This window comes from Primulina eburnea, chromosome 5, assembly GCF_022965805.1.
Source record: "Primulina eburnea isolate SZY01 chromosome 5, ASM2296580v1, whole genome shotgun sequence".
NCBI classification, from domain to species: domain Eukaryota; kingdom Viridiplantae; phylum Streptophyta; class Magnoliopsida; order Lamiales; family Gesneriaceae; genus Primulina; species Primulina eburnea.
In genome coordinates this window covers 4,985,237-4,997,311 of record NC_133105.1, presented here as the reverse complement: position 1 = coordinate 4,997,311, position 12,075 = coordinate 4,985,237, and the positions used below count along the sequence as shown (strand labels likewise).

Below are 12,075 nucleotides of genomic sequence, written 5' to 3'. Positions count from 1 at the left end.
GTCTTTAAATAACACAAAAAAAATTTCGTGAACCGGTTATCCAAATCGACATAACGCATGAAAATTATTATTTTTTTTGCTAAGAGTATTATTTTTCATGATAAATATAAAACGCGTCGACACATTTCACATGTACATATTTGAGAGACCGTCTCACAGAAAACGGATTAACTCAGAAAAAAATTTCTAAAATAACCCATGAGAAAGTGATCAAAGGATAATCGAACATACAACATATACTATCTATATTATTAATTAAACTTCAACATGATAAAAATTGTTTTGAAATTTATATAAAAATAATCTTCCGATAAAAACGTAATGATGCATCACACATTTATACACTAAAGTGCACCAGACACCATACCTCAAGGGGCCCTGAATTTTTTTAAAAAAATTCATAGTAGTGTGATATTTCATTCTTTTAGCTTTAAACAGATGTCAAACACAATTTTATTCTACAATATAATCCCAATTTATTTATATAAAAAAAGTTTTACTTTTAAAAAATTTAATCTTATATTGACATCTGGCTAAGTTCGTTTCTTTTTTCTTTTTCTCGTTATATTTGATCTTGTAATAACATATGATTTAAGTAATTGAATTTATAAATTATATTTTATTTTAAATTATTAAATTTTGGTATTTAGAATTTCTAAAGAAACTTTTTGTATATAAATTTCAGCATGTCTATGTTATTCTGATTTATGTAACAAAAATTATTTTTTTTTCTCGCTTTTTGCTTGTTTTGATAAGACAATTAGTAGCTGTGTTTGGAATTTTCTTTTTTTTTTTCTGTTGTACAAAATACGAATTACGAATTCATTACTTCTAATTCCATTTTATATGTTTTTTTTATTAAATGAATATCAAAACCATACAAATAAAATATATATAAATTACGAATTGATTACTTCTAATTCCATTTTATATGTTTTTTTTATTAAATGAATATCAAAATCATACAATATATATATATATACATACATACAAACATATTAATTTCCAAATGATTTCCAAATTCCAAGTTATATAACTTATAATTATAATAGATTTTTTAAAAAATCGTGGATATGATATATTTGGTATGACACACCGCGTTTGTGTAGATATTGGGGAAAAAAAACAATTAACTAAAATTTAGATCGAAGATGTGGAGTAATATTTTAGGAACAAGTCTTTTGTGAGACAGTTTCACAAATCTTTATTTGTGAGACGAGTCAAACATACCGATATTCATAATAAAAAGTAACACTCTTAGCATAAAAAGTAATATTTTTTCATGGATGACCCAAATAAAATATATTTTTCACAAAATACGACCTGTGAGACCGTTTCACACAAGTTTTTGCCATACTTTAGTGATAATAATAAAATAACTTAAAAAGAAACAATTTTTAATTTGAAGGATATGTAAAAAAAAAAAAAAAAAAAAAACCAAAATAACAGTAATTTTGGAAAAACTGATTAATTTATGGACGATAATAATAATAATAATAAAAAAAAGATTACTCAAGCTTCTGATGTGAAGAGACTGGATAAATTATGATGTTAAAATTGTTGAAAATGATTACATGTAAATATGAATAAAGGAATTTTGTTTTCTCCGAAATTGATAATCCAGATAATTGAGATAAAATTCATAAAAATATTGAGGACTTATTAGTGGAAAATTATATAGATAAAAATTATTCTCATATATTTTGACAAACTTTTATTAGAAAAAAACAATGACTTATTATTTAAGGGGTCCAACTTTTGTTTTCGACTCAGACTCTCGAAATATCAAGTACCACACCATAATAGAAAGTGATGATAAATTTACTTTGAGTTGTATATCTAAGATACGAAAATACAAAGATACATGGACCGAAAGAAAAATGAATTTGTATGCGAAATAATGCACAAACTTTTTCATGCAAAATACGTAGATGGTTTTCATAAATATTGTCTAATTGCTTATTTACATGTAATATTTTATAGTATTGATTAAATATTAATAAAACAAATACATATACCATTTTGTAATCAATAAAAGGTGGATGGTGCCCAATAATTTAGCTAAAGGGTGCCATCAATCTTTCAATCTCATTTATATCGGACATATAACAATAAGTATCAATTCGACAATTTATATTAATATAAGTGAGAGTAAATGATTTATTTAAAAATTAATTTCGAAATAATAATTTTTACATCCCATATTAGGATTAAGTTGTAGTTTTAATTTTCATGGATATCAATATATATTTGGGATCAAGATCCTCTACTGTGGGTTCCCCACAGTAGAGAATGCTGTACATTATTAAAAAAAACTTATTTTTTAAAAAATTAATATTTTTATATTTTAATTCTTTCAATATCAAAATTATATTTTTTATATTAAAATATGTGGTTAATAATCTAATTTAAAGTTATAATTTTATTTTTGATTATAAATATATATTGTGGGGGTAAAATCATATCTCTCTTATTATTTTTTCTTTTATAAAATTTGCAACTTTTTTTTTAATAAAAAATGTCAATAAAAATTTAATTTTGTTGTTACAAATATATGAATACGAACTTTTCAATTTTTTTTTTCAACATTATTGTTCTTAAAAAAAAAACTCTTTTTTCCTTTTTTTATGTTGTTATTTTTTTATTTAGAAGTTAAAATTTTATTAATTACATATCTATAAAATTAACATCTAAATATATATATATATATATATATATATATATATATATATATATATTTATTTAGGGATATAAGAAATAATCCAATTAAAAAATTGTACAAAAAATTTAAAAAGATTGAACTTATCGAACAATTAAAAATAATATCAAAAAACTGACACGATATAAAAAAAAAATAACTTGTATAATTTTGTTGTTCAAACGCTTAAGTCTTTTATAAATTTTTTAATTTTTTATTTTTTAAATTGGATTATTTCTTAAATATCTAAGAAAGCGAAAAAATATTTTTTATATTTAAAACTTAAAAAAGAATGAGAAAAATTAACAATGCAAAATAAAGATAAAATAGTATTTTCAAAGAATTAGAATATAAAAAGCCAATAAGATTATTATTTTTGTTACAAATATCTGATTGATAAAATTTTAACTTCTAAATAAAAAATTAACAAAATAAAAAAAAAAGATAAAATAAATTTTGTAAAAAGAACTATAATATTAAAAAAATTGAATGTACCGTCGTTTTTTTTTGTTCGTTCAAAATTACATATTTGTAACAAAAATTTAATTTTTTATTAATATTTTTTAAAAAAAGAGTTGAAAAAATTATAAAAAAAAAGTAATAAAAAATACATCATTTTACTCCCACAATAATCAAAAATAAAATTGCAACTTTAAATTATATTATTAATCACATATTTTAATTAAAAAATATAATTTTGGTTTTGAAATAATTAAATTATAAAAATATCAATTTTTTAAAAAATATTTTTTTTTAAATAGTGGACAGCACCCTCTACTGTGGGGTTCCCCACAGTAGAGGATCTTGATCCATATATTTGAGTAGGTCTCTTGTGAGATGATCTCACGAATCTTTATCTATGAGACAGATCAATCATACCGATATTCACAATAAAAAGTAATACTCTTAGCATAAAAAATAAAAAAAATTATGGATAAACCAAATAAGATATCTGTATCACAAAATACGACCCGTGAGACTGTTTCACACCAGTTTTTGCCTACATTTATTTTTAGTTACTTCATTCATGTAAAGCAAAGTTATATCTTTTTTTTATAAATATTTTTCTACACAGAAAATGAAAATATTCACGATATTTTCAGATTACACACAAGAGACCTAAATTTAAATACTTAAATAATTTCACAGTATTATTAGTGTCATCATTATTTTTTTATTATCCATTAAAATGTGAATGAATCAACACCAATTAATATCAGGTCGATTCATGATTAATCCTAAAAGCCACTTTTATTTTTGAATGCATTCCATCGTTTTCAGGATTAAAATAATCTAATCAATTACATGGGTGACCCCCCTCGATTGTAACCAAAAAAAAATATCCATTTTTTTTCTTAAAAAAAAAAACAACTTGCTGAAAAAAAACCATGAATTCAAATGCTAGTTTCTTCCCTAGGATCATCGAGAAACTCAGAAATTTGACAAACTTACATGAATCTGAACTTATTAGAAACACATCCTCTATTTGGTCTAACAATCCGCTCAGATTAGCTTGCGCACCTAGTTCGATTCATTTTTTCCATGTATGAAATAATAAGAAGCCGGAGGTGGAAACAATGGCAAAAACTTGTGTGGAACGGTATCACATGTCGTATTTTGTGATACAGACGAATCTCTTAGTTGGGTCATCCATGAAAAAGTATTATTTTTTTATGTTAAGAGTATTACTTTTTATTGTGGATATGAGTAGCATTAACCCGTCTCACATAAGACTCACTCGAAAACAATAATCAAGAAGATTAAAATCTTAAGTTTTTGCTGTATTTCTAGCGCCATAACTATTATAGATGCATTGTAACAGAATATCTCGGTTGTGGACTTTGTTACGATAGTGTAGTTGCTCGTATTATCTTTTCATATTTATTAATGAAAATAAAAAAAATAAAATAAAATAAAAACAACTCCACAAACAAAAAAAGATATTGTTTTTTTTAATGAAGGTGCCAATCATATTCCTTCCAAGTTGCAAAAACTCTGTACAAATTACAATGGTTGCGCAAAACTAGAACTTTGTACAAGACTTTCGATGCTGAAGATTTAAGCTTTTTAGCCTCTTCTGCAGGAGGTGCGTGTGTCTTTAGTGTGTGTAACATGAAAAAATATGCGTTGTGGACCCTCAGTATCTTCCCATACATTGCACCTCCAACAACCCTTGATAGCTCACTCATTGGCTCTACCAATTTTTCTGTTCGTTTTTACATATAAAAATATATACTCCGCTTGGGAAGAAAAAAAGAGAGGTTTTATTTATTTTATTCTCTCGAATCTTGAGGTTTGAGATGTACTGTTACCCAATTTGAATCGACTCTTTCAGTTTTAATTGGTGCGAGGTCCAATCTTGATTTGGGGTTCATATGTCTCATGTAAGTTCTTGACTAAAAGCATTTTTTCCCGGTTTGTTTTGGATTAAAGATTGTTACTTTATATGGGTTTTGGTGAAAATGGATCTCTTTGACTTATTGGTTTGTTTATTTTTGAATTATTGGTGTCTGGTGTTGATGGGTTCTTTCCATGAGTAGAAATTCGCAGAATAAAGGAGTGTAGTAATAATATATTTTAAATATTTTTATGCTGTTTGCAGCAAGATTGTTCAAAGTAATTTGAGATTTTAGCTTAGCCCTACAAAAATTTGGATTCTGCTTTAGGGATAAGGATAGACAAGTGTACGAGATTCTTAAGAGGTGTAGATGTTGAAACCTTGTTGACGGGAAAGACATCTGTGATTCAAGGTTTTTCAACAAGGTTTTGAGGATGTCGCAGATTAACATCTTCAAAGCTGGGAGATTTTAGGGACTTTGTGGTGAATTTGATTGGTGGGTGGATGTGATTTCTAGTTTATTTAAAGGGATCATGGAGGGGAATTCTTCATCAGGAAATACGATGCAAGGTGGTTCTGGTTCCTATGGAGGTTTCGATTTGCACGGACCCATGAGAGTTAATCCTCAGCAGCAACATTTATTTGCACTTCATCATCAACAAAGCTCGAATCCGAGACAAGGATCATCAATCGTTCAACCAACTATTCATGAAAATTTCCCTCTCACAATTCGAAGCACCCAAGATTGTGACCAGACCATATCCTTGGCTGATTTTAATAAACTGGATCGGGGAAAATCTGCGAGTGATGAAGATGAGCCAAGCTTTACGGAAGATGCTGCTGATTCGAGCAAAGGAAAGAAGTGTTCCGCTTGGCAACGAGTGAAATGGACTGATGCTATGGTAAGGCTGTTAATTACTGCTGTTTCTTACATTAGTGAAGAGGCATCTACTGAGTTTGGGGGCGGTTCCAGAAGAAAATGTGCTAACTTACAAAAAAAGGGGAAGTGGAAATCGGTTTCAAAAGTCATGGCAGAAAGGGGCCATTTTGTTTCACCTCAGCAGTGTGAGGATAAATTCAATGACCTCAACAAACGATACAAGAGGCTTAATGAGATTCTAGGGAAAGGAACTTCTTGCGAGGTTGTTGAGAATCCAGCACTTTTAGATGTGATGGATCATATTTCTGAGAAGGCAAAAGAGGAAGTTCGAAAAATTTTGAGTTCAAAGCATTTGCACTATGAAGAGATGTGTTCTTACCGTAATGGGAATCGATTGCATCTTCCCCCTGATCCTGAATTGCAGCATTCTTTGTGGTTAGCACTCAGGAGTAGAGATGATCATGATGAGAATGACATGAAACGGCATCCACATCATGATAATGATGATTTGGATCGTGAAATGGAATTTGATGATCGGGATGGATGCGAGGATGTTCAATGGAACATTGCTAAGCGGGCTAAGCAATGTCAGAGTCATGGAGATTTTAAACTCAAGAATTCTTTAGATTGTAATAAAAGTTTCAATTTTCAGGCAGAAAATACCGACACTGATGTGAATCAAGTGCCATCTGAAGGCACAAAAACAAATATGTCGCAGAAAGAGTGGATAAATAATCGGAACCTTCAACTTGAAGAACAAAGGCTACACATACAAACGCAAATGTTGGAACTGGAAAAAGAGAGGTTCAAGTGGCAGAGGTTTTGCAGGAAAAAGGACCGAGAATTAGAGATGATGAAGATTGAAATTGAGAGGATGAAACTTGAGAATGAGCATATGGCATTGGAACTAAAACGAAAAGAAATGAGCATTGAATCAACCTATGCAAGCAAAGGGCTGCTAGAATCCGAGCATTAGAAACACCTGTTTCTTTTATTTATCTGTTTTGAATCTGGCTTAGGCGTCTCCTGGTACAAGCTTCGGTTTTCACTGGTTTGGTTTAGATGTCAGAATCTACATTTTATTTCAACATGTATCGTATGAATATCTTTATGCTTTTTTCGCCCCTGTTAATGGATTTGTGTCCATTTATGGCTGTAACTTTTATATATAATTTAATAGATATAGGGCTTTAGTTTTTTATACTATTCATTACCTTTTTTCCATCTAATCTTTCCTGAAGCCGTTCATCTGCATTTTATCGAGTCCTAAGTTAAAACCAGTCACCATGGGTTCAAATAGCTGCAGGGAAGAAATGACTCCTGAACTAGAGTTTGTGCTCAGTCTTTGTAGGAGTTGTATGTAAATGCCGACCTTTTCTTGATAACGCTCACTGTATATTGTAGTGCATTTACCCGAACCATTACTAAACAGATTAATAAACATGCAACATCAAACTTAATAATAACAATTATACAGATGAAACCAAATAACTTAATAATCTTACGGCTCAAACGAAAACAGAACAATAACAGCGATCTTAAACATTAATGCAATCATATCGAAAATATATTCTGAACGAGAAAATGAAAAACCACAAAAATCACCACTGGATCACCACCGAAAACCCAACTGCTCTAGCCACTGCCATGGTCGTACGAACCGTCTAACCTAAGACTTGTCCTGTATAAATGGGTTGAACAAGATGAAAACAAGGACGTGAGCGACATGCGCCCAAAATGAGAATGTACGGGTATACACACTGATATGATGCATGCAAAATGCAACATGATCGGATATTAAAGATCAAGTCAAAAATCTCATGCTCATTCTAGAGGCGCCTGAGTGTGTGTCTCTGATCTGTCCTAGGCATGTTGTGGCTCCCACACTCATTATCAAGAGGTGGACCTACAATGTCCAGGTCATCAGAGCCCGCGGGTCCCGTCGGACACTGTAGCTCTCGATGCTCCATCGTCTACAATACAAAATAGGGCTGAGCGTCCCCAATAAACGAGGTATATCTCAAAAGATATCTGGCTCAATATGATATGTCATTCATAATATGCCAAAAGCAGTAAAACATGTATCATGCAACAGATAAATATGCAGCATATAAGTGTGTATACTACGCTTGGATATCTCAATCAGTAAATCATGAACCTCACTGAACCAATTTGACAGAAAGCTCTGAACCTGACAATACCAACAATATGAAATCACTATCAAATCAGATCATGAATTATCAAACATGCTTCAAAGTTCTTCCTCAAAGCTTTAGGATTATACCTGCGTCCGTCGTCAGCCCGTTAATGATATCTCGATCGACACTAGCTCTGAAACTTTCCGATACCAAAGTGCCCTAGAAACTAACTAGAAAACCTAAAGTATATGGCTAGAACTCTCGAAAGAAGCGGTGGAGGAAACAAAAGAATTCAGCTTCTATTTATAGGCTGCATCCGGACTATTTCAGAAAATCCGAATCAATCTTATCAGCCACGTGTCAGAATCTCATTCGTCTAGTTGGACTTCTCGGGATAATGAAATCTGAAGTAAGTTGGGTTGTCCATTTTAAATTCGGTGGAACCCAATAGATTGATCTCGAATTATCAATTTCTTAATAATGTTTAATTGGCAAACTTTTAATCATCTCTTAATTAATACTTCATTCAAAATAAGGATTCAGGTCATTACATATATTCTGTTGTATCTCATTTTACTATCCTTCAGAATTATTGCTGAGCCATCAACATCCGTGGTTCGCAGTAGTCAAAACGTATATGTGCATGCTTATGATCTGGTAGGAAACGTCTAAGGGGTGAGTTTTCAAGTGTTCGAGTTCCTAAAACTCAACTTGACTCGTAATTTTACCTCACATTCGTCGTGAAAACTTGAGAATCGTAATGGAATTCTTTCATTAATAACCCAAATTTCTACCACTGGATCAGATGCTCACCATTACTCGGTCTTCCATATATAGTCCTGTTTTTCACACAATATCCATGACTTGGGCTTGCGCAATAAACCTGTTTTTTGGCGAATGTTTGGTTGTGCCCTTAATTTTTAGTTTATTTATTTATGTTCTCTGATGGGGGCAGATTAGCTACTTTTATAGTTCTTGCTCCGAGTTCTAATTTGCGGGAGTCAATTTTTAAGCCAAAATCCAAATTCCGATTTATAAAGATACCATGGTTTAAATTCATATAAATTTTATTATAACATAAGTTTTATCTTCGAATTGAATCTTGTTATATGGGCATATGAGTATATTATATTTAGAGAAAATTACATTTTTGGTTTTTCATATTTGTCACTTTACGATTTTAGTCTTCTAGATTATCGACCAAATGAGTGTCTGGTCTTTTACCAACCGGACAACTCATTTGGTATACAGGTCACAGTACTATAAAATTAAGTCTTTCAATTCGTCTACATTCGTTGTTTTTTTTTTTTACAATTTTAATCTTTATCTGCATGACACCAAAGTATATGTTATTGATATGCGCAGTATCACATGAATATTCTCACGATAAAAAAATTAAAATTGCAAAACAAAGAAATTTCACGATATAGACGACCAAAATCACAAATACATAGGCAAGTGGGAAGCACCTCTGACCATAAAAATAATAAAAATAAAAATAATAGCCCCACATCCTGCAAAGCATATAAAAAATTAAATAACAAGTAATTAAAATATGTTTTTTATATATAACATATAAAAATTGGTTAGATCAGCAGCCACGAATAAATCTATATTAATATACACATCAATATACTAGCAACTATTATAAATATTGTAGGTCTCGCTTTAAGTAAAGTGCGATCAATTTTTTATATATAATGAACAGCTTAAACGTTATGTTTTGATTGATTTTTCAATAAATATAATTATTGTTCTCGACAACACTCAAACAATTCATGATAAATGAACATGTGACATTAAATATGATTCCAAAGTATAATATCAAATACTTGTTGATTTACCAAAAATTATATATAATAATTAGTGATATCTATGTAATTTCAATATTTTATACTGAATAGTAATATATACGTCATGTTTCGATTATTCACATTATTCTTTTGACAGAGACATCATCTATTAAGTTAAGATCTGTCCTATTTTTTGGATTTCTAGTACCACTAGGCCAAGAAGCTCGAGAAAACAAGAGCGGGTGAAGGAGTACTTAGAAATTTGTGCCTAAAACTTGAAGTCATTTTCGGAATTATCTTGCTTTGGGTTGAGAAATGCTTCTATTTTTAGTAAAATTTTAAAGTATTGAAAAGACAAGCACTCCAAGCTAAAGAAGTCAAGCTTGAGGCCAAGAAAAGTGAGCTCAAGATCAGGAGCCAAAGTAGACCAAATCCACTCTTTCACATCAAATCCAACCAATAGTCTGAATTGAAACTTTCTTTGAATTTTTACTTTCACAAATTTTATGAAGAAACTCTTATTCTTATATTTATCATTTTTTATCTTAATTCTGAACCTGCTTTTTGATAGAAATAAATTTCTTTAATTTTTTCATCATGAATCTCGTTGAATAAAAACCACCTAATCTTTCGAATCCTTGTTTCGGAGTCGATAAATTATAGTAGAATTTTCAACTTCAATCTTTATATATATTGTAATTTATTTTAATGATACAAATTATCTCAATCAATAAAATATCATCGGATCATGTTAACAAGTAAATTTAGATGTTAGTCAAGACACAACTTTATTTTCTTATATTTGTGGCAGTGTATAGTACACCTACTTGAGTGCTAAAGAGTCTAGCTGTTAGGCTCGTGAGTTCAATGAGTTTTGTGTTTATCTGACGGCGATGTCTTAACCTTATCATTCCTCAAATGTCGGTCATATCCCAAGTAGAAACAATATTATTAGTTAAGATCTGACGTCATTTTTTTTCGGTCCATCTAACCAACCAGATTAAGCGACGCAATGTCAGCAGCTTGACACACGAAAACTTATAAAGAATTACCCATATCAGTATTACTATCATTCGTGCAATTTTAACCCAACATTAGTACCATCAGAAGTTAACTAAATTGGCATGAAGCTCCAATTCCATCAATGTATCGGTCATCATATTTTTTTTTTTTTGAGAAGGATAATATGATTGATTGTTTTGTAATTCACCACAAGTGTGAGCTAGCTAGGATAAGGCCACTGGTTCCAAAACGCCAAAAAGATCAAGGTGACCCCACACGGGCCTGCTTTTGACTATTTTTAGCTGTCGAGACAATAACAATTTTGTAGCATAACATCAATCCCCACTAAGATAAAAATAGTATATCTTTATCTGTGAGACTGGTTAACCTTATCGATAGTCACAATAAAAATTAACACTCTTAGCATAAAAAGAAATACTTTTTCATTGATGACTCAAATAAGAGATCCGTCTAACAAAATATGACTCGTGAGACAGTCTCACACAAATTTTTGTTCTAAGATAATATCTTATAACCAATCCCGCTACATTAATTATATATATATATATATATATATCAATTTTTTATCATAATACACACACACACACACACACACACACATATATATATATATATTATCTCATACAACGTATCAAGCAATATATAAATATCTCAAGACAATATTGTTAGGATCATGCACTCATCACTATGTCAAAAACTATATTTGTTAGCCAAATCGCAACTTTATTTCCTTATACTTGTGACAGCACAGAGTACACCTACTTAGGTGCTAATAGGTCGGGCTGTTATGCCCATGAGTCCGGGGAGGTACATGTCTATCTGTTGGGATAATAGATCAATTTTACCATTTTCCTACCGTTGGTACTGTCTCTAGCAGAGACTGTATTACCCGTTAAGATTTAGTGTCACTTTTTTACAGTCCAATTAGCCAACTAGATCAAGCGACGTAACGTCAACAGCTTGACGTATGAGAACTTCTCAGAAGATCACTCATATCAGTGCTACTCTCACTCATACGCGTTTAATTCAACACATTTGATGCACATATTTACATTAATATTGTTTTATGTAGCAAATATTTAATATTCATTAGGTTTTTTGTGTGTTTTTAATTTGTTTTTTTAAGATAATTGATTTTTATGATTTGATATGAATATTTTTGTAAAAGCAAACTGATCGATGAATTCATAGTTTCTATTTATTTT

At 30.3% G+C, this 12,075-nt stretch overlaps 1 protein-coding gene across 1 annotated transcript; it reads left to right on the top strand.

Annotated features, from left to right (window-relative positions):
• Nucleotides 1-4,702: 4,702 nt before the first annotated feature.
• LOC140832590 (uncharacterized) lies at nucleotides 4,703-7,122 on the top strand. The gene is made up of 2 exons (XM_073196691.1): nucleotides 4,703-5,082; nucleotides 5,301-7,122. Exon 2 carries the CDS (start codon nucleotides 5,570-5,572, stop codon nucleotides 6,890-6,892), a length of 1,323 nt encoding a protein of 440 aa, XP_073052792.1. The 5' UTR covers nucleotides 4,703-5,082; nucleotides 5,301-5,569; the 3' UTR covers nucleotides 6,893-7,122.
• The last annotated feature ends 4,953 nt before the right edge of the window (nucleotides 7,123-12,075 follow it).

Coding starts and splice junctions, on each gene's coding strand:
- LOC140832590 (XM_073196691.1), top strand. CDS start 5,570: ATGGAGGGGAATTCTTCATCAGGAAATACGATGCAAGGTGGTTCTGGT.